The sequence below is a fragment of the Pollicipes pollicipes genome, unplaced genomic scaffold, assembly GCF_011947565.3.
Source record: "Pollicipes pollicipes isolate AB1234 unplaced genomic scaffold, Ppol_2.1 Scaffold_3447;HRSCAF=4054_pilon_pilon_pilon, whole genome shotgun sequence".
In the NCBI taxonomy this organism is placed as follows: Eukaryota; Metazoa; Arthropoda; class Thecostraca; order Pollicipedomorpha; family Pollicipedidae; genus Pollicipes; species Pollicipes pollicipes.
Window position 1 is genome coordinate 15,996,598 of NW_023596297.1, and position 22,946 is coordinate 16,019,543.

A 22,946-nucleotide genomic window follows, 5' to 3' on the forward strand; every position below is an offset into this window, starting at 1 on the left:
ACACATCGTGTCTGCGCTTGAGGTAGCTGTTCTGCTGCCAGCTCCCTCAGGTGATGCTCCGAGGCTGGTTTTGACTGGAATTTGTCCCGAGGCTCGCGTCCATTTCCCATTACGGAGCAGGCTGCTCAGAACTCGTTCGGTTTATATCAGCTTTATGGTGGCATATTGTGGGTCTGGCCGCCGAACTGTTTCTATATGGCAGTGCAACGAGGAGTAGTAAAGATCAAGAAGAAGCCCAGCTGAGAGCTTAAAGAGGAGCAATGGTCCGGGTTAGGTCGTGGCTTGTGTCGGGAAATCTTCCCTTATGTAATTACTTTCTTATGTCCAACTAATATAAAGCTTCATATGGGGATCTGATGCATGAGGTTTGTACTTGCGTTTCGCTACAGTGCTTTAAATAAATGTTATTCGATTACGGAAATACTTTGTCTTCATCACGGTGGAAGCTGTTTAATATTTTTGACCGTTTGTGGCAGTGATAATAACTGAACCAACGGCAAGGATAGACATTTTTCTTTCTTGTGCTTTCATAGGCATCGTTACATTTTGTAAGCATGAGGATGACCAAAAGTTTTTGTCAGACGAGAGTTATTTCTATAAACGTCTTGTTCCAGTCGTTAGCTGCTATCATTGATATATTCAACAGAGTTGGGAAGGATATTTACTCAGCATTTACTGGATGTAGGGTATCAATAAACGACGGCTAAATCAAATTAATTTGTATTGCTGCTGGCATTCATGTTTATAAAAACTCCATTTGGCATGCATGCACTCAAATACCGATAATTATTGCTGCAGTTGCAAACGGTGGTACGTGCTGATTAAACTGGATGGAACTTTTTCTAGAGCCCATTGGACATGTCCAATCATTTGCGGGACCATCGGGTACAACTGATAAATTACAATCAGGATAATCCTGTAACCAGTTTGCCATAGCCAGAGCTGCATCTGGTTGAGGTCCCCTGGGTATTTCCGCCGTACAGACGGGTGCTGTCAGTGCGGGTGAGCCTGGGAGGTGCCTCCGTCCGAGCTCATACCACCCTCTACCCGCCGCTGCAACTGAAACATTGTGAGATCCCCGAGCCGGAGGCGTGAAAAAAAACCGTGATGCTGTGTGGGAAGGTTAAGAGAACAGCTGGGTAGCAGCCATCGATTTATAAATTTACGGTGCCATGTCGTGGTCTGCATTAATTTTGGCACCGGTTATCAGTTGGTGAATATGCACCGTCATGCCGCGCTGCGGTGAAAATCTTAGCTAGCCTGATCATCGTTACTCCACATCAACAAACATCGAATGTCTTCAAAGGCCACATTCATGTACATCTTCCAACACCAGACTAGCTGATGCTATTTGTCTTCACAAACGGTGGAATGTGCCTGATGAGCTTTACGAACAATTTGGGCGGGGACCTGCCTCAATTACCGTCCCAAACCTGACATTGGAATGGCCGGCGTGTGCTGCCATCTATCCAGAGAACGCCAAACTAGGGGTGAACACGCTGCTGAGACGCGGTGGAGTAAAGACGCGCGCTACCTTGGCTCCCGCCTGCTGCTGCATCATGTGAGTAGAAACGGACGATAGGGTGCTAGCATGCTGTGTGTGATACCTGTGTCGTTGATTTGGGGGTGAAAGGCCTTGACAAGTTCAGTTTGCAGCCTGCTTTTGACGCGTAGAGTACCTGCTGCCATGGCACATGCACAGCGCTCAATGGTTCCGAACAGAAGCCCGTACGTAACTCACTTCCATACGTCAGGCTCTGCTTCAAGCTTTGCGTCAGTGCAAGTAAAATCACCCGAATTAAATGGGGGGATTGCATGGTGCAGACATGTTGAAGACGCAAGCATCTAATCAGTACTGCGATCTTCTTGACCCGTTTCCTCATCACTTAAGGAAGATAAAGATGTGAAAATTACCCCATGTCGAATAATAGGAGCATTGCGAGTCTAATGAGATTGCTGACACAGCAGTTAAGGATCATTCAAGGGCCCATTTGGGTGTCGCACGTGAGTGATAGCATTCTCATATTCCTCAGCATCGTGTTGAAATGCTCACTCTCTGAAAATGATAACTCACGTTTAAGTCTTCAGGACAGAGGATTTTGTCATGCATTATGTTACTATTTCAGTCAGTTATCTTTACAGTTGATAGAGGTAGCCTATACAACCACAACACGCGTCGTATTTTCCATGTCACCAACCCTCGTTTCAAATCAGATGCCCAGTTTATTTCTGTTGTAAGGTGACGCCGCCTCCATGTTCGAGGGACACTGTCAGCTCGTAGCTGGAACTTCATGTCGCCTGATAAAGCAGCCCGGGGAAAAGAACGATCCTGCGCGTGAAGTCCGTCGATAACGGTTACCTTCTTCCATGCGTTGGTTTGCCTCCTCAATAGCACAAGGCTTCTTCCGGTTTCACGATGTGACCCAGGGCTCACCTCGATCTTTCATGGTACTAACCGTTTAATATAACCGTTGTCGTAGTACTGACCAATTTGGTCACGCGCTCTAAATCTTATCTATTATTTTATCATTATATCGGATTTATTCCAAGCGGCTTCTCTGGTATACTTAGACGCAGAGTGGTTCTAAAGCATCAGTTGTTAGATATTTTCTGAAGCACATCGCCCTACGCCGTGACGTTTAAGTTCAGCACATGATTGCTTTCCTGTTTTCTATCCAAACAAGGCCTCGGAGTAATTTTTTCTGTGCCATTAGACTTTGTGATGCGGCTGTCTCGCGTGCAGGTCGCCGCTACTTGATCAGCAAATCAGCTGACCTTTCGGTGACGACCTGGCCAAATAGCTTGCCAGTATTGTGGCGTGCACACCTGTGCCACTGGATGGCCAGCCTAGCAGCTTTCCTTCCCGGCCACCTGACGGTTAAAGGCAACAAATCACGCATATGATTCACAAAGCTCGCCATTCGCTTCGATTTACCTGGATGCGTTCACAGGCTTTGTAATTCGATGATTCAATATTTGTGGCTATCATCCTTTCTTGAGCGCGCATAGAACAATGGCGAATGGCTTTTGGCCACTGGTTCTGTCATTGGTCTGAGGCCTTGCCACCGGCATTTTGGCCTTCGTACAAAATTAGTTGCATTGGCGGCCATCACCCTCGGACCCAGTCTGTCAGTAATATATTTTGCTGCTGCCATTGCGACAAAACCGCGGCAAAGCCGCTCACTGAACCCCAAACGACCCCGACGTCGTGCCGGCCGCCCTTTTCAGAAGGGTGCGCGCGCTGCGTTTTTTCTCTTGGCCTTGCCTCGCCCCCATACCCCATGTCTGCGCTAACCTATCATTACACCGTCCCGTCCCCCGGCTCAGCGGGGTTCGGTCTGGGTGGCGGGGGGACGTGAGGACCATCACTCTGGTCCTGACAAAAAGGGAGGATAGAGATTATAGGCAATCTGAGTATCACAGACATCTGTTATGATGACAATGATGTCATCCCCATTAGAAGACTGTGTTCGCTGCTCCGCTAATAACAGTTCAACAGCAAACAGTCTTCAAGCAATGCACGACGGCTGCCCATTTATTTCGAGTTCGGCTTGGGGCGGGGAGCGCCTTGTTCTTTCGTCACGCGGGGGGCGTGCGCGCCCCCAGCCGAGTGGGCCACGTGACGTCATTGTTCCCCGGCGAGCCCGCATACCGCAGCCGCCGAGCGGGCCGTATTGTACAGGGGGCCCCTGTGCGACAGCGCTCATCCACCACGGTCTCGAAGGAGGGCCACGAACCAGCGTCGCTCAGCACCGCAGCTCAGCACAGCAGCGCCCTCCGCTGGTCAACGCGCGCCGGTCAGCCTCAGGCTCAGCTCCGGCTCCAGCTCCAGCTGCACTGCCCCGGCGAGCTCGTCTGTTCGCTGCTGCCGCTTGCCGGGCTACGTTTATGGCTGGCCGAGTCGCTACTGACGTACGCTGCCCACTGGTCGTCCGATCAGCGGCGCTGGGCTAGCTGCCCTCCTCCACGGCTGTTGAGAGAGCCAGTTTCTTGGCGCCGGGGTCACCTGGGTCCACGGTAGGAGTCGCTGCTTATGGAAGTCATTAAAAGCTCGAGCGAGGGGTGGAGTCCATGCCGCGTTTTCTCCATAATAGCCGATTACCACGAGATTGCCTCCCCCGACGCAAGCGCTCCAAACACGAGAAAACTCGCTCCCCTCGCCAGAGACGGCCCCCTGGGCGCCACGTGCGCCAGGACACGCGCACGCCGCGCCCCCTGGCGAGGGGCCGGCGCTCGTGGCCGCCCGCCACGTCCCCGGCTGTGACGACAAGAGCACAACGGGCAGCCACGCGGGCTCATTTGCATAATGGATGCGGTGCGGGGGGCTGTCGGCGCGTCGGCTCGCGGCAGGTCGGCGGTTGGGCCGACGGTCCGTGCGGTGGACGAGGAGGCCGGAGGACGACCGAGCGGGCGGAGCGGCCTCGCCGGCGCGCCTGGTCTGGTGCAGGCTGTGCGCTGTCCCGCGCCTGGTCTGGTGTAGACTGTGGGCTGTCCCGCGCCTGGTCTGGTGTAGACTGTGGGCTGTCCCGCGCCTGGTCCGGTGTAGACTGTGGGCTGTCCCGAGCCTGGTCTGGTGTAGACTGTGGGCTGTCCCGAGCCTGGTCTGGTGCAGACTGTGGGCTGTCCCGGGCGCGGCTGGGATCTGCGATAGCCCGGACAGTGCGGCGACAGCCAGAGCCGTGCTGTGATAGCCTGCACTGCCGCGGTCCGTCCGGGCTCGGCTACTCCGAGCTGCCGGGTTGCGGGACGGCCGGCGCGGGACGTTAACTGCATACCGAGCGGAGCGCTGGCAGGGCCGGTCAGAGGCCGACGGCGGAGCGGCAGCCGGCGATCAGGGCCGGGCCCGGCGCCGTCTGTCTCCTCCTCTCCGAACCCGGCCGTTATCAGACCAGTGAATCGCGCAGCGGCACCGAATGATGACGCATTGTGATCGGAGGGCGGGGGAGATCGATCCAGATCCGAGACAGCATTGTCGGCAGGTGCGTGGTCGACGACCTGGAGAACGCCAAACCGCTGGAAATCTTCACGCGCCTTTCTGTGAGGAAGTTGTTCGGTGTATTCGTATGTCTGCTTTGAAGACAAACGCAGCTGGGGAAAAAGCCTTTTAATGTGTTTAGATCACGAAGAGATTTAAAAACTAGGGCAGCGCAATCACGCACGTAGATAATCACATCCTAGCTATGGTCTTCACAGCGTTCCAGTTTCACAACCCTTCGAAAACGTGATCCAGTCCTGACTGGCGCCACACGAAAGGTTTTTTAGACACTGACATAAGTGGCAGTTTTCTGTTTGAATAAATCTGCATGGTTCTCATTTAGTTTCCATTTGAAAGTTAAATTCCTTCGTCGCGCAAACAAGCCTGAAATGGTTTCATTTCCGTGTGATGTATAGCTGCCTGGAATCGAATGCTATTTACAAGGCGTCTGGTGTATAGATCACCAGAGGAGCTGTGAGTCTGTTTTCTTCGTTATCCTTTCTGCTTTAATGGTGTTTGGGTGAGCAGTAAGCGCAGCAGTTCTTTGCACCTCTCCGCCTGCTCACCGCCACTAAAGCCAGCATACCTCTACACCATCCTCGCATTCCTTCCAGCAGCCTAATCGCTTTGCGTCGTTTTTTATCCAAGGTGGGACATTTGATGCCTGAGGGACAACCCTGCGATCCGCAGGACAATGGCCAGGGTCGTACACAACGGCCATCGCAGGGACGTCGGGCTCTCCTGGACGAAACACCAAGGTCACCCACAGCCAGACTCACAAATGAAACCCACAGCTTTATTGTCACAATTAAGCGGAAGGTTCCGTTCCAGCCGAAAACAAAGGAGCGGCTCTTGACAGCTTGATGGCGGGTGGAGGAACGCGCGCTCATCAGGGAATAAATACATGTACATGCTGTGTATGCGTGAAAGACTGGTTCTGAGGCTGCCCGTCGGTGGCAGACATGCAGTCTGACAACACCGAATGCGCCTGCCAGTCCGGCCGCCGGCCGCAGACGGCGGCCGTCCCAACTCCTGGCCACCGCCCGCGCACGACACGACATCTCCCGATCGGCGACCCTGAACTCCTGCGGCCTCGTCCCGTCGCCTGCGCCCCTGCGCGTCCGAGTGCGCCAAGGCCGTGCACGACGTGTCCAGACACTTCTTTCGCCGTCGTCGGCGCTCGCGCCCCGCCGAGCGAAGGCGCGTTATCGCCGACGCGGGGCGCGGCATAAAGCGGATGGCCCGCGACCGTCACGCGTTGACGTTCGGGTCGGGCCGGGCATTGTGTGCGGTGCAGCGGCGGGCGTCTCCAGCGGACGGTAATCACGCCTCCGCCGGGAAACGCTGCGTCAGGCCGGCCGGCCATCGCGGCCGCCTCCTGCGCCGACAAACAAGCGCTGTGACGGCCGCGGGCGGCGCCGCCGGCCGCCGCCGCTCCGGCCTCTCCCAAACACGACACCGCCGGTCGGAGAGGGTGACCGCCGGGCCGAGAGGGGACCGCCGGCGACAGCGGCGCGGCGGCCGTACTGCCGGCCCAGGAGCGGCGGCGCCGGCCGGCGCGCCGGCAGGGCGTGGTGCGACCCGCAGCCGCCGGCCGGGCCGTGGGAGCGGCACACGCGCCAGCGGGAGGTGGTGACGGCGCCGATCACGGCCTGAGGAGGGCGGCGTGACGGTCAGTTTAGAGGTCTGGCAGCTGGCAGCCTTTGGCTGACCGCTTCTTTGGAGACAAGAGCTGTGCAGTGGTGTCTGCTGTTGCGCTAATTGCAGGCTACCCGTGCGCCACATGCGAGCTGTCCGCAGACACGTCACCAATTAGCAGTGGCCTGCCGTAACTAGTAATGACTACAAACGGTCCAAACCCGCGAGCTCGGCTCTCCTGCTAGCGCACGATTTAAGCGCAGCAACCTCTTGTAACCAAGTCGACTTGTGCTGCACTTTCATGAACTTGTTGGGGTCATGGGTAACGGAGATAGAATGTTGCCACCCTTGAGTCTATCCAACCGCATATCTCCGAGAGTTTTCCACGGCCTTGGCCGATGCCCAAAGCGTAGAGCCGCTACGCACACCGATTCGGCTACCAGCTCCCATGGCCAATCATAGCCTGTCTTCGCCAACAGCACCGATTTACAGTGATGGGTGAACCTGTCCAAAAGACGATGCCGGCATGGCGCTGATGATAATTGCTCCTAATGCCGCCGCAGTCTTCCCTCGCAGCCCGCGGCGTCATCACCTGGACCACAATTTGTGTGCGCTCCGCTAGGTCGAGCCTAAACGGTTTGGTGCAATTAGGGTGCGCTCTCCGCCGCCGGCGCCGCCGACGGTGCGTATTAAGGACCGTGTGGCTCCACGTGTATCGTGATTCCAGCCACGTGATCCCGACCACGTGACCCATCCCGACACGGGATAATCTCACCCACGAGATGCTCACCACATCCTGACCACGCGGCTTGCTCACGACATTCCGTCATGAGCGCTCCCGGAGAAGCCGCCGGACGGTTCCGGGGAGGGAAACAGGCCAGGGCCATGACCGGTGCTCTGCACCGCGCGGCGCGCGCGCGAGACAGCCTCGGATGCGCCTGCCACTCCGGAGACCTCGACGGAGACACACCGAACGAGCCGAGGCCCCCGCATGCGGCCGCCGCTGTTGACAGCCGGAGGTGGCGCAGCAGCGCTGGCCGACATTCCGCCGGTCCGGCCCCGCGCGCGCGCGCTTGATGGATGGCGTGATAGGCGGCCGGCGCTGCCGCCCGGCCCGCGGCGCGCCGGGCTCAGGGGCGATACCATCGCGCGTCGGACTTGCATCGCATCCATCGCCGGTCGGAGCGTCTCTAGACTGTGCGATGAAGAGGAGGTCGCGATTCGCCCCTGCCTGTGGGCGCGGTTTGCCCTCTGGTCCATCTGTCACCCCAGTTGACCTGTGAACATGCGCGGTATATTTAGAGCGGAGTAAGCAAGTTTAGAATATTACACATCCTTGGAGATAAACGGTGGATGATATACGCGGCTTGTAAGCCGCGAGGCAAAACGCGCCGTCTGGATGTGACATGAGTTATGGCAAATGCCGGTGTGGTAGGGTGGTGACGCCTTGGAGACTTAGCAGTGACTCATCCCTTTCCAGTGAGTCATCTCGAACACGTCATCCTCTCTGGCGAGCGCTTCTCCAGTCTACTCATCGCTGCTGAAATTGAGTCCACTGTCAGAACGCTCGAGTCGCCTTAAAGGTCACACCATCATCGGCCGCAGCAGCCGGCCGGTTCCGTTACGACTCTGAGAGCCCCTAATTAGGGAGGCCCAAATGCAGATGATCTCATTAGCGTCCTAATGGGAGCACTCGAGACCACTGGAAGCCGTGCCCGGAGTGGCTTCACTGTGATCTTCGCCGGCACCGCCTTGCCGTGGCGCGGAGCAGTGACTCACCCCGACCCGCGCTGACCCCGTCCGGGCCGCCCCACCGCAGCCACCGCCGCGCCGGCCGGCCCACCGCCGGCCGCCTGGCAGGCCAGCGCACGCAGGCGGGCTCATTGACATGCAGCGGCGCCACTACGGCGCGACGGCCGGCCGTACCTGGCCGTAATTGTTGCCCAAAGACGGCGCCCCGCACGCTGCTCTCGGCGCCGGTGAGCGGCCATCGGCTGCCGCCGGCCGCTCACCCGCTCGTGCTCCGCCTCCAGATGCGGCGGCGGCGTGCCGGGAGCCGAGCCGGGGCGAGGTGGCCCGCACGCTGTGTGGGGAAGGGTCGGTGTGGCATTCGCTGCCGCCCGTCTCGCTCTCTGGAGCTGGATCGGTGCAGTGGCCGATAGGCCCCTCTCGCCCCCCCCCCTCTCTCTCTTCCTCTCTCTCGCTCTTGCTCCCTCTCTTCCCCTCGCACTCTCTCTAGCCAGTTCGTTGGCATGGCTTCTGCTGGGGGCGGCCGGGCCGGTGCTGTACAGGCTATGATTGGATTTGCCGCTGTTGGCAACATTGTTAGTTCGTAACGGCTTATTTTCCACGGTGAGTTTCCACTTTTCGGTTGAGCTGTTGGAGTTGATTAGACCTAACAGGATCTTATTTATGTTCGGATTTGTATAACGTTTGATGCCTTGTATACCATATCTGGTATGCATGCTCGGATTTGTATAACGTTTGATGTCTTGTATACGATATCTGCGTATACAGTATGCTTTCAAATTTCCTGTCGGTAATACATCTAACTGGTTACGAAGTGTAATCAGACTGTGTAGCCCTAAACCTACCCGGGCAAAAATTGCATAGACTTTTCACAAGAAACTTTGTTTGGAGTGATATGAGCTATCAAAAAAGAAAAAAGAAAAAGAAAAAACAGAACGTATTATGCGATCAATATTATCACATCTGTGTACAAAACAAAATTCAATTTTTAGTTTGCCATCGATTTGTCAACTGTCTCACTAGCCACACCCGTGTTTTGGCTTGCGTGCTGGTGCTGATCCAGCTGCAGCTGCCACTGCACAGGTCAGGCAGCAGCTCTGCTAATCATTAGACGTCACCAACGCGACGAACTTAACACATGCCTGCAACGCCTGTAAGTGACAATCGCAGCCGGTTGCCGTGGCGCGGCCTTACACTGGGCGGTCCCGTTTCAGGCGTTCCGCGGCCCGCAGCCGCAGATGAGCCGGACGCAGGGTCGCCAGCGCAGTGCACAGCCGCCGGCCGCCGGCGCCGGCTCCGCCTCGGCCTCGCCACAAACGCCGCAGCCGCTCTACCCGGTGGCCATGTACAAGTCGCCACTGCAGCGCCAGAGTCCGGCGCCGAAGCCGTCGCCGCTGAAGGAGGCGCGCGGCCCGCCGGCGGCGGCGCCCTCGCCGCAGGCACCGCCGCCGCTGCGGCTCAACAGTCCGCCGGTGCGGCTGACGCCGCAGCAGGCGCTGCCAGAGGAGCCGCCACAGACGCCGCCCGAGCGCGACGTGGGCTACGCCAGCGCCTGGGCCGAGATACCCAGCCGCTCCTACCACGCCAAGGTGGCCAACGTGACGGCCGAGCGGCCGCTGGTGCTCTCGCCGGCGGCTGCGCAGTACTGGGCGCACAGCCAGGGCGTGCGCCAGGTGCGGGGTGAGCTGAGCGTGCCGCTTGGCGAGCCTGCGCCGCCCGGCTCGGCCGGCTCCTCGCTGGAGCGTCACCAGCCGGCCGAGGCGAGCGGCCAGCGCGACCCGACGCCCGGGGAGTCGGACAAAGAGCTGCCGGCGGAGGAGGCGGCGCCGCCCGCCAAGGAGCGCGCCACCGGCCGGCAGCCGTCGCCGCCGCGCCCCGCCGCCGACTGCGGCACGCTCGACAAGAGCTCGTCCGAGAACGACGCCATCATGAGCCGCAAGCGGCCGCCGACTAAGCTCAAGTCGCGGCGACGCAACATTCTCAGCTTCCCGCAGCACCTCAACGCCGACGACCTGCGCTGTCAGGTGAGGGAGACCTTTGGAGATCGGTGTTCTGCGAGAAGCCTCACTCGTCGTGCACGGGCTCATGGTGCGCCCGATGTTTGCCTTTCTTCAGGTCTTACCACTGCAGGTGCACTGTGTTATTCCGATCGTAGCTATTCGGGTTTGGATCTCACCATAGGTGCTCGTCTTATCAGTCATCGTAAATCCCATCTGACCCAGTTCATCGCCCTTTCCTCGACCTGCACCAGACCTAGGCTAGCATCCTGTGGAGCCTCCACTGCAGCCAATGTCTGCCAATCATCTCCTGATGAAGCTCACGGCTGCGGCGCCGTGGCAGCCAGGCCCGTCTGGCGAGCACGAGCCGCCGCGGCGCGCCGCTCCCCACACAGCTCGTGACGGGCAGCTCGCCCCGCCGGGCGGCGCCGCTCGCCGGCGGTAGCCCGCACCCGCCACGGTAGCAGCGGCCGGCCGGCCGCCGCGCTGCCGGTACGGTAACCGGGCCCGCCGCCGGCTGACCGGGCCGGCCGGCCAGCGCCGGTGACCGCTGGTCGGGCGGGACCGGCTCCTCCGGCGGGGCGCCGCCCGACAGACCGGCCGCCTCGTGGTCCCGGCCGCGGCGTAGCCCGTTATTTTGGTGGGTTCGACGAGATGCGGGCCGGATAATTGTGGTCTGTCGGCTGGTAACCCTTCACCCGCCCGCTAAATGCTACTTCCTCGTCAGGTCGAGGAGCCGTGCTGCTGTCCGTATTCAAAGAAAACACCCGGGGCACATGCCGCTCCCATATCAAATTCATGCATGCATCATTAGTGCATAAATTTGATATGGGAGTAATAGTCAAGTGAATGCATGTTGACGGTGAGGAAATTGAGGTAAAAGTAAAAAGCTAAGTAGATTAAAAACACGCGATGCTGCTGGATGCCATGCAGAAAATACATCGCGCCAAAATTCCGTACAACATTTGAAGCTGTGCTCACATTGTGTTATTCATCATGCGCTCATGCAGGTCTCCAGCCCTTCGTAGAATCTATCCGCCATAACCACCGAGCAGGCTCACGTGCTAGCATTCAAACCAACCGCACAAACCATTCACCGCTCTCCGCCTTCACTGCGAACCGCCTCCCTTCCGGACCTCAGCCCGAGGTCCGACTCCACCCAGCCGGGCGGCCGCCGCCGGCCGGGCCACGCCGGTGCGCCGACCCATTTGCATAGCGATGGCCCAGCCGGCCGGGGTACGCAGGGCCCGCCGGCGCCCCGGCCGCCCGGCTAAATTATGCGCCACCATCGCGATCGCTCGCCGGCCGCCGACGTATCAAGGTCTGGCCGGGGGCGCGCGGGCTCGGAGGAGGAGGCGCGCGGGGCGGCGACCGCAGCGGCGCCGGCCCGGAGGACCGCGCCGCCCGGCTGGGTGGGAGGGTCCAGGTGGGCTGGGTGGGAGGCTCCAGCTGGGCTGGGTGGGAGGCTCCAGTTGGGGCTGGGTTGGGAGGCTCCAGGTGGGCTGGGTGGGAGGCTCCAGTTGGGCTGGGGTGGGAGGCTCCAGGTGGGCTGGGTGGGAGACTCCAGGTGGGCTGGGTGGGAGGCTCCAGCTGGGCTGGGTGGGAGGCTCCAGGTGGGCTGGGTGGGGGGCTCCAGGTGGGCTGGGTGGGAGACTCCAGGTGGGCTGGGTGGGAGGCTCCAGGTGGGGCTGGGTGGGAGACTCCAGGTGGGCTGGGTGGAGGCTCCAGGTGGGCTAGGTGGGAGGCTCCAGGTGGGCTGGGTGGGAGACTCCGGGTGGACTGGGTGGGAGGTTCCAGGTGGGCTGGGTGGGAGGCTGGTAGGCCGGGCGGCTGGGTGGGAGGTTCCATGTGGGCTGGGTGGGAGGCTCCGGATTGGCTGTGCGGGTTTTGTTCGGCTTATGAATACAGCTGAAGAATAAGTTCGCTGACAGGAAGTTAAAAACAAGACTCGCAATTTCGGCCTAGGGTTATCGTGTGATCTGCAACTAGCTTAATTTGTTGCTAACGAAGTAGCTGATTCACAATAATTGTTCGGCATACTTATGAGCTAACGAATCTCATGCTATTTTGCTGTTAGTGCCACTATGACTCCACGACGAACTGATATCGTGAGCTAGCATGATCTGGTTTTCCGTTCCCTCTGTGACAATGCAACACTTTGCTACAAACTGTACGCCATTTCCTCATCAACCCAACATGCATGTATCATGCATGCGTGCATGTATCGTTAACTGAATTGACTGTGTGCATGAAACGCACTTAATCAGCAGCATAACAACCGTGGCCACAGTTCCGTTGTGCACTCAAAACGTAGCCTCGGCGCCTCCTACAAAGTCACACCCACCCGTCTGCCTTGGTCAACACTGTACCCAGCGCCTGAGAAAAGGTCACACCTCCGGTGGCGGGTCAGACCGCTTGCTCTGGGACACCGTTCCACAATGCACACCGTGGAAACCGGCCTCATAGCGCCATCTGTTAGCAGTCACTCTTGCAAGTGTCTGCAAGCATGCAAAATGCCACTTGCGCTGCATAATAATGCAATAACACCCACCCTACGCTCGTCGCCATACTACCGACTGGCAAAGAACGACGCACCGTTCGTCACGTGACACATTCGGAGGGCACAGGGTATGTCACGTCGCGCGTGCGGTCAGAGTGTTTCACCATGCGCTGCGCCAAAGACGCGCAAACCAAGCGACTCATGCGGCATTGGGGCGCGCGGGTCGGCGCCGCTGGCTCGTGGACATGATCGTGCTGACGCATATCTGCCGCGCATCTTCGCTGTGGACATGGCAGGCATGTCCACGCTGCTTGTCCGGGTGGACACTGTTAGGCGCGCTTTATGCCGCGTTGCAAGCAGGCTTCATGTTGCCGTCGCTTCTCGCCGTCGCCACGTCACCGTCCGTTGCGCAGCTCGTGCATCGTGACGCCCGCCCAGTCACAGTGCAAAGCAAAACGAAAAGAAGCAGCCGTAAAGGTTGAAGCTTCCCCGAAATAGCTCATGCACAGAATGAGTAGATTTTTTGTTGAGGCACAGGGGCAGCACATACTTTGCTGTTCGGCTGGCCGTTGAACACACCTTAACGTGAGCCGGAGACTGTGGAGGCGTGCGCCGCAAATCACCACCCATGTGGAACCGATGGTAGCTGTCTCCGGCTTCGTGGCCCTGAACAATTTTTTTCCGAAAGTGTGTGGGGACAGACTACGGATACCACGAATCGAGAGATGACTAACACGAAAGCACACCCGCAAAGCCAGAGAGGCAGTGCATGGATTTGTCTGTCAGGCTCCAAGGATAGATTCAAGGAGGAGAAAATGGCATGATCTCATGCTTTGCAGAGTTGGTCTAAGAACACCGGATAGTGACGGTTGGCTTCACATGTTCCAATTACCGCAATAGTCAGGCCCAACTGGCGAGGGCTGCATTCAGCAGCAGCCAAGGCATACATGTGGGCGACAGTTACCAAAAACTGCGCGGATCAACCGCGCTCACCATCTCTTTCGCGCAAGAAAGAACCAGACGCCCTCGGGAAGCCACAACAGACGAGACGTGGCCACCTGAACCGATCTCTGCCCGCTCCACAGCGCGTCCGTGGGGTCGGCAGCGTACGCCTCAGGTGACTGGCGGCCGCGCTGCGAGCCGAGGCAGGCCTCGCCGCGTCTGACGCGCCGGTCTGGACTGTTGCAGCGGCGTCCGGACCCGTACGGCGGCGGCTCGTCGTCGGACGAGAACCGGTCGTCCGGCCATGCCAGCATGTCGGACGGCCATACGTCGTCCTCGCCGCCGGCCGAGACGCTGCCGCGCCACCAGCACTACCGCAGCCAGCTCAGGTCAGCATGGGGCCGGCCAGGTCAGGTCAGGTTAGATCAGATCAAGTTATCTCCTCGCATACGGCCAAGACGCTGCCTCGCCAACAACACTTGTACACTTTCGTGCGGTTCAGGTCCGGTCAGGCCAGGTCAGACTAGAAAGGTCAGAGCGAAAGATGGAAAACATGAAAGGAAATCGTCCTTGGCTTTTCCGTCAAACCTGTACAGCCTTAGACAGGGAGGGCTCACAAAGCTGAGCTCGTGGTATGTTATCCAACCCCAGACCTACGAGCGTCGTATCGTGCCGTCTAACGTGTAGCCGCAGTTCGGCAGACCTCCGAAGGGTGCTGCTCACTCCGCAGCACGACCATACAATCCTCGTCTTATCGCTGTCTCCGCCGGGCCCGCCCCGGCCACCCTGTCCCGGCCAACGGCAGCCCGTAGTGGTCGGGTCGCCGCGCTTGACCGGTGTGCCTCCGCTGTCAGGTCTGTACCGGAGGATGAGCGTCTGGCGGCGGCCGGTCTGGCCAGCCCGGCGCCGGCGCCGCCGCGGGGCGCGCGGACCCAGCGGACCGCTGCCCCTCAGATCCGGCCGACACCGGACAAAGGTGAGCGCCCTCCATCGGCCACTGGGCAACAGCAGCAGGCGTGCTGGCAGGCGGTGCCGGCAAAGCACGGTCGCCCGTTACCCTGTCAGGTCACAGTCATAGGTCACAGCGATAGGACGAGGTCACAGGTCACAGTAGAAGGGTAACAACTGGTCACAGTTGGTGGAAAGGAACAGACCACAGCCGACGGGGAGTCCGGGGCAAATGTGAACACACAGCACCAGGTCAGGAGGGCTGGGCAGCAACAGGTCACGGTAGCCGGCCAAACAGCACACTCTCAACCCGCTGCGTGCGCTCGTCTCCGCGTCCCATGTGCTCAGAGCGAGCCGGCAGCACCCAGCTGCCTCCAGCCGGAGCCTCGGTCGATTGGCGATCTCACCGCTGACGCCAGCCGTCACGCACCGGAGGTTTCGCCGCGCTGGATCCGCCGCGACGCCAGGGCTTCATTAAATTGATCTCATTCATCGGCTGATCGATTGAGAACATTGGCCGCCCACGCGGCCCACCTCTGAATGGTGATGGGCGGGAGGGCTGGCGCTTCACCGATCCGCCAGCTGATTGGTAACTACCTGCTGAGGTTCACTTCCGCCTCTCCGCCCGTGGGAGGGCTGTCATGCCGCAAAGTGGAGGTTTGCTTTGCCAAATATGAAATTGCATCTTCTCGGCCAGCTAGCCAGTTTGGGCTAGTGAGTACGACAACTGCTTAGTTTTAGCCTGATAAGTACCAGCATGGTGGTGTTGGGGACCGGGAGACGGTAGTGCAACTTTTGATGGTGGACGGTCGTTGACAGTGTAACATTCCCTCAAGCCCGCGCAAGCTCTTCCGCCCTGACTACCGTGTCCTTTTGTGAGTAGATCTGACCACCGCTGACCTGACCTGACCTGGCCGGACCTGACCTGACCCCTTCGCGCCCAGGACGACCTGACGCTGCAGCTGGAGTCAGCCTCGGGCCTGGACGACATCAAGCAGGCGATCGAGCAGCTGACGATCCGGTCGCAGGGCTCGCGGACCTCCTACTCGACGTCGACGTACTCGTCGATGTCGGGCTCGGAGTCCGAGCCGGCGCGCCGCCTCATCCGTCACTCGTCGCTGGAGACGGTCAACACCAACGTCACGGCCGCCGACGAGTTCGTCTGGGTCGACTCGCACAACAGGTCAGCGGCCCGGCTGTGCACGGATGCAGCGAGAGAGGCCGTGGCGGCCCCCTCTAGACCCGCGTGTTTTGTTTCAACTTCATACACGGCTCCTTCGGTTTTCTTATGATGAGTACTCACTGAGCTCACTCCTCCTTCAAGACAATCCCGGTTGCGGTCTTATGGCCGCGCAGGGGATGTGGAATGGCCCGTCCTCTTCGACTCCCACCAGCGGCCTGCTGAAGTCCGCAGTGCGGGGGTGCCTTGGTTCGTTTAAGATCACTTCAACGCCAGGTCAGGGTGAAAAATGTGGAATGTGGAATGAGTTCGCCGTGGTTAGCTTCCACGGGAGGCCAGATGGGTAAATGGGTTAGAGAGAGAGAGAGAGGGAGGGAGAGAGAGAGAGAGAGAAGAGAGGTAGAAGAGAGAGAGAGAGAGAGAGAGAGAGAGAGAGAGAGAGAGAGGAGAGAGAGAGAGAGAGTAGTAGGATAGAGAGAGGGAAGAGAGCGAGAGAGATAGGAGAGAGAGAGAGAGAGAGAGAGAGAGAGAGAGAGCAGGGAGCAGATTCGTGCGTGCTAATTTTCACAAGTCAGTGACTAGTTCGAATGGAATACACCATGCATTGTGTGTCATGGATTGAAATGAGAATATGGTGAACGTTACAAAATTCCCCCAAGGCGCCCGCAGGAATCCATTCGGGAGAACGTCGAGCGCTTAGCATAAACGAAGCACTGTTCGAAACATGCAGCGGACGCTTCCCCGAAGAGCGCTGATTTCTATGCGGAGCTCAGCGAACCGTTTTCGATGACACGACAGTGTGCGGCTGGGCGAGCGGATGTTGTGCCGTATCGGCTCATCTGCGGCACACTTCGACACGTGGCTTAATCCGAGCCGATGGTTCGACTGGCGCCCGATTTGCTCCCACCACGTGTCGGCCGGGCCGGCCCCTGGCCGACCTGGACTTGACGTCCAGACTATGAGCATTCTGACGCCCTCAGCTGTCGGCTTGGTGGATGTGTGGCGATATTAATGCTTATGGAAGGTGGCGCGATGTTCGTAGCGGTCTCACCATGAGGATTAAGGCTGTCTTTTAAGGTGTTAACTGCATTCCGAACAAATGGGATGAAGCCGCTTATCAGTGCTGCATGCTGTCACAGGACGTTCATCGTGTTTCACAGGATTAGTGTCGGCATGATCTTACATTCGCAAACCTCTTTTTACATTTCAGACATGTAAACACCATTCAGTAAAACGTAATGCATCTAGGCGTTTATAATCGGCTTGAACATGTAGAAACAGCGGCCAACATAAATGATCTGAATAGATGCTGTCAAGACTCCCTCAACACGACCACATCAAGTAGCTATCTATTTTGATGTCAGGGAAAGAGCTCGCTCATTGTTTATATATAATGAACGTTAAATAAAGATCTTAACGGAGTTGTACGCCTTGCACGATTGTGGAAAAAATATCTCAGAAGACGAAATAACTCTACTCAACAGTACGCCCAATATGTTATCATTTCACAGACAACTCACGCGTTTGTGCCTGGTTGAAACTGACAGCAGGCACGTGAAATTTTACGTCTTGAAAAGCCGATAAACCGGCATTATTTTGACGTTGACTTTCCGGGTGGTATTTTGTACCGCTGTTGGCGGCAGAGTTTCCAATTCATCTTAAGACCTGCTCGGATGAGAGAGAGATCAGTTTGAACCCCTTAGGTTTTTGTGGAGTAATTTCCGAACCGTGCTGCGTGGCAACGCTAAGTTTTGTTAGCTGTATACAACTGAGCATGCAAATATTTGGTGGAAACATAAATCTCCTCATGTTTGCTGACCTGTAGCAGGTCAAAGTCAGCCCATGGTTGTCAGCGGAGCAATGCTAGGGATTCTTTCAAGCGGATGCGACACTACTGGATGTTAGGTGTAGTCATTGTGACGAGTGCTTTTTTACACAATTAAACAATTGAAGTTGGAATTACAACGAATGCATTAAACTTAGGTCAGGTACGAAGTTCAGATCAAAATCAAAACTAGACAGCTTTTTTATCGGAAAACTTGCTTCAAGGCATGCCTTTGACGCTTGTTTCGAAGTTTTTGAGCACAAGAATGTCAACGGCCTCTTATGTTGAATTCATAAAGGTTGGGTAAATCAACATTTTGCTGTTGGGTTCAAAATGGTCTCTAAATATTCCGGTCTCATTGATCTTCTGAAGCTCAGATTTGGTCGTTGACCCCACATGACTGCGAGCTACTTTTGTGTAGAGGATAGATCTATATTAAAGCTGATTGGGTGCGGAGGTGTGGGTCATTTTGACGCCAATCTTGAGTTTCACAATGTTTGACATTACTTGACCTGAAGGTCATAACCTGGAGACCGAAACATTTGACAAAATGAGTGTTTCCTTTCTCCAGCCTGCAGGAACTGCAGAAGTTTGCCTGTGCGACACGTCCACGTTTTCCTATACCGGTAGATGAGCCGGAGTTGCCCGTTGTGACACCTCCACCTCTCCGCAGACTGGTGGAGCTGCAGCAGCTGCCCTGGTCCAGCCACGACGTGCTGCGCGTCATCCAGAACGGCCGCGTTAAGGAGCAGATGGAGCGCGTCTCAATGGAGGCCGTGCCGCGGCTCGCCTACCTCCTCCAGCGCGCCATCGTGCGCGTGGCGCGCGAGGCGCAGCGGCTGGCGCGCGCGCTCGGCATGTGCAGCAAGCGCGAGGTGCTCTCGGCGCTGCGCATCGTGCTCTCGCCGGCGCTGAGCGACACGTGCTCCAAGGCGTGCCTGCGCGCGGCCGCCATGTACACGGTGTCGGGCGCCGACCAGCTGCGCCAGTCGAAGAGCGGCCGCGCCGGTCTGCAGATGTCTGTCGGCAGGTTCCACCGCTGGATGTGTGACGTCCGCCTCGGCAAGTTCGTGCACGAGTGAGTGCTGACACGCGCCGCTTGACGGCCGCGAGGCGATCTGTTAGAGGGATAGGGACACGCCGCTGACTTAGATGAACGCTCGTGACTACGTGGTGGTGTTTTTTTTCTGGCGCGACTTTTGTGAAAGGACGCTGGGTTCCATGTTGTCCAGGGCAGGCCTCTCTGATTGGGTCGTAGGACTCCGTCAGCTGTTTCTGAGAGCTCTGCCGTCTACCCATCTCCTGTGAGGCACCTTTGGTTAGTCTGTGGTGCATGCATGTAATGTGCACTGCACGCACGCGGAACTTACGAAACTAGCGCATTCAAGTTCCTTGAACAGCGGTCATCGGCCACAGCAGGTTGAAATACCAACATGCTGCTGTCCATGCTGCGGACACAGCCCCGCAACACGCTGGCGAGACGACCTTCCTGCAAAGCATAGGAGACACTGTGTGTGTCATTTGGACTTCGTGACGTACTCGGCTGCCGAGCGCACCCATTGCTGCGGAAGTGTATCCCCGTTCCCCTGCGCAGGTACGCGGCGGTGTACCTGGCGGCCGGGATGGAGAACCTGCTGGAGGAGATGGTGCTGCTCAGCCTGCCGGGCGACCCGCACGCCATGCTGACGGCGGCCGCGCTCGAGCACTCGATCGCCAACAGCGGCGACTTCTGGGGGCTGCTGCAGCCGTACGCCCACCTCAATGCCGGCCGCACGGCCAGCGGTGAGTGCCCCGCTGCAGCGCTGAGGGACGGGTGGTGCTCAGGCCGGGACAGGGGCGCGGCTGGGGCGACTTCTGGGGGCTGCTGCAGCCGTACACCCACCTCAATGCCGGCCGCACGGCCAGCGGTGAGTGCCCCGCTGCAGCGCCGCGGGACGGATGGTGCTCAGGCCGCCACAGGGGCGCGGCCCGGGCGGGCTGGGCGCCGCTGCAGAGGGTGGCCAGTGGTGATGGTGAGACTGGCTGCTGGCAGCTGAAGGACAGGCTGACATTTGTAAGAGCTCATCGGAGAAGCATGGCGGTAATGGGCTTGGTCTCGACTTGCCCCGGACCATACGTGCCTTTCACAATAGCTATTTCGGTAGATGCCAATGGGTTTTGTAGTAAATGCGTCAGCTTTGGTATCCAATGTAAAAAGCATCGGTTATAATTGACCATGGAAAAAGATTTGCTCTTTTCGAAATAAGCTTATGTGAAAGGAGCTATGAATGACATCTCGGCGGATCGTAATGTTGTGCGGCCATTCCTGTATAGATTAGCATCAGGTGGATTATATATCAATGTAGTCGACTCCTGGAACACGGGAAAGAGTACCCCTGGAGAGCTGTATTTAGACCAAGGGATGGTGGACGGAGAAAGGGTTTGGCAACGTGGTTGATTAATGAGGCAGCGGAGAAAAGGGTGATTGGCAGGATAGTACTGCTTTGGATCATATTGAAGCGGTGTGAGTTTCAAAATAAGCAAGGACGTGAATCCTAAAAGCTCGAGAAAAGGAAAGTAGTGACACTGTCACAATGCAGAAAAGCTGGATGCGATGGAGTTCATTTGCATGAGAACTGACACACGGAATGTTATACGCCGGTGTAACTTTCCGCAAAAATAAGACTAGGCTCTCATAGAAAAAAACTTAATAGATTCCGGCGCGCACTCATGGTAGTTAGGGCAAGTTTCTGGGTTCTCTTATTTTACGCTGTTTTATACTTCATCTCACTCGAAAAGTTGCCCCAAATTATGTTCATTTGCATTTAGCACCCGCCGTAAAACTGTGCTCGATTCTATCTACTATGAAACGGAAAAGGAACAGAATGGCATGTGATATACAGCTCGACAGTTAACGACTTGGGGAATTTATGGTAAGATAAAAATGCTTTACAATTACCGAAGCCAATCACTATGCTCGCGCAAAAACGCGTCTCCCCTCTACGGACCATCCTTCGAGACTGGATGAATCGGGACAAATTACCCTCAGGATTTTACCTGGGCTTTTTCTGCGCTGGCGAGGAGCGTCCGCAACGTAAAGCTCAGCAAAAACGGCGACGCCAGGGTCACAGCTAAGCTGGTCGCCGGAGCTAATAGCAGGCGCTTCTTTCACGGGCCCCCCACCAGCTGATCACGAGCCACCAAGCCGTGTTCGGGCCACAGCTGTCGCCGATCCAATCTGACCCCCTCCGCGAAAAAACGGCCGCGGGGCCATATGGTGCGCCCGGCGCCCTTCCAACAGGTTTTGCTTGACATTCTTAAGACACCGGGGTGCAAACAGATTGTCATAGAAATCCGAACGGCGGGATAGTGATCTGCAGTCATGATCCTGCTGTCAAGAAAGCAATAAGATTACTATAATAAGAAGAACATGCCCATTTAGGCCATTTGCCCGGAGCATCGGGACCTGACCCATCTTCGTACCGCCGTCCAACCATACCCGGAAACCGACGTCGTTCCGACGCCCTTCTCGCTGATGTCTCGCGGAGTCGCTGCCGCCGGCGCCAGTCACGGCCGCCGTGCTCCATCAGCCGCGGGACATCGTCACTGTTTTAATAGCGTACGCCACACGAACCGAACGGGACACCGCCGCGGGCTCGGGCCGAGGGCGGAAAGATGGCGGCTCTGGCCGGGCTGGGCTCTGCGTGTCCGGGGGCGCGACATTACCCACCCATCCCGGCCCAACAGGGCTGACCCCGTCACGTCACGTTATGCCCTCGTCACGGGAGGTTAGCGTAATCGGCCAGAACGGCTGCCCTCGGGTCAGGCGCTGTGCGCGATCAGCCGCTGTCCTTGGGTGCATGTCGGCTGCTTGGTATGGCTGCACTCACAGGTAACTGGCTGGATACGTATCGCGAATGTTGTCGCTGAATATTGTCGTCGAAACATTGCTTTGGCAGACGTGGCTCACAATGTTACAGCTCCGCCCTGAGTCATCCTTACTGTGTTGAGCAGCGGTCCCAAAACTCTCCCGGTTTGAGGGAGGTATCTTGCGCATGATCAAACAGCTATCTCGCGCACAGTTACCACATGAATCAAACACAGCTGTCACAGAGAGAGAAAATCCGACTGAGATGTTCCCGATAATCTATTTGTTAGACACGGTCCGCCTGTCACTGCCGTGGGGTGCCATCCACAGAGGATGACAAATTGATTTTCTACAAGGTCAGTGGAGGTCAGTCCGAAGAATGCATCACAAATCGCCGCAGGGCCGATCAGCGTCGATGGAATTGATTATGCTCATACACGTCATGCGACCAGCTTCATAACTAAAAGTACAACAGGGACGTTTTTTAGATTATGCAGTGCCTAGACGAGTGAGTTGGAAATCACAAGATTTCAAATTAAACTTTGTTTGTGTGAAAATGGAAATGGGACAAATCCGTGACACCACCACGGTATATATAGCCAAACCGACCGTTTTCACGCATTTTTGCGCTTCATCACTGCTACACAGGGGTGATTAAAAAATGAATGTCGCATATAAAGCTGATGAGGATGACTTTGTCTGCGGAATGCCACTTAGCAGAAACTCTTATGTTCGTAGCAATACCAATAGGTGGTGGATGTTTTTGGCCTAGGTTCTGTTAAGAACTGAGACAAATACAGGTACACGTCGACAACCGTAATTGGACACCTTGCGTGCTGTGAAAATAATCATGGTACATAAAATAGGCCAATAAGATAAGCAGCGACGTGCATTAATTACATGACACCTGATCTGCAGACCAAATGGAGTACTGTAATATGCAGCTAAAACGGCACCCTTCGTTGGCTTTTACGTAGACCACGGAACTTATTATGATTTCAGCTGTTGTCGTCTAGATAGCCACCCTCTTAATCGATTGCGGAAAGAACCACCAACACTCAAGTTCATGGTGGGTTCTCAGTCGACTCAGCATTGTGTTCACTGAGAACACGTACACGAGTACGGGCACACAGCGATAACTGTAGATAACTGTGGTTAGATATCATGATTAGTTTCACAGCAGGCTTCTAGATATGTAAAACTATGATATATATATATATATATATATATAATATATAATATATATAATATATAATATATATATATAGATATATGATATATATATAGATGAGAGAGGGGAGAGGAGAGCGAGGAAGGAGGAGAAGAAGGAGAGAGAGAGAGAGAG

General features: G+C 56.8%; 1 protein-coding gene across 1 annotated transcript in view; it reads left to right on the plus strand.

The window, feature by feature from the left end:
- Positions 1–22,946, plus strand: part of LOC119092197 (ankyrin repeat and BTB/POZ domain-containing protein 2) — a 97,947-nt gene that overhangs the window by 63,472 nt on the left and 11,529 nt on the right. Inside the window, exons 5-12 of the mRNA XM_037215174.1 lie at positions 9,577–10,180; positions 10,211–10,386; positions 14,048–14,190; positions 14,656–14,668; positions 14,700–14,777; positions 15,694–15,932; positions 18,428–18,832; positions 19,349–19,536. Of these exons, the coding sequence (XP_037071069.1) occupies positions 9,577–10,180; positions 10,211–10,386; positions 14,048–14,190; positions 14,656–14,668; positions 14,700–14,777; positions 15,694–15,932; positions 18,428–18,832; positions 19,349–19,536 (1,846 nt within the window). The remainder of the gene's footprint in view (positions 1–9,576; positions 10,181–10,210; positions 10,387–14,047; positions 14,191–14,655; positions 14,669–14,699; positions 14,778–15,693; positions 15,933–18,427; positions 18,833–19,348; positions 19,537–22,946) is intronic.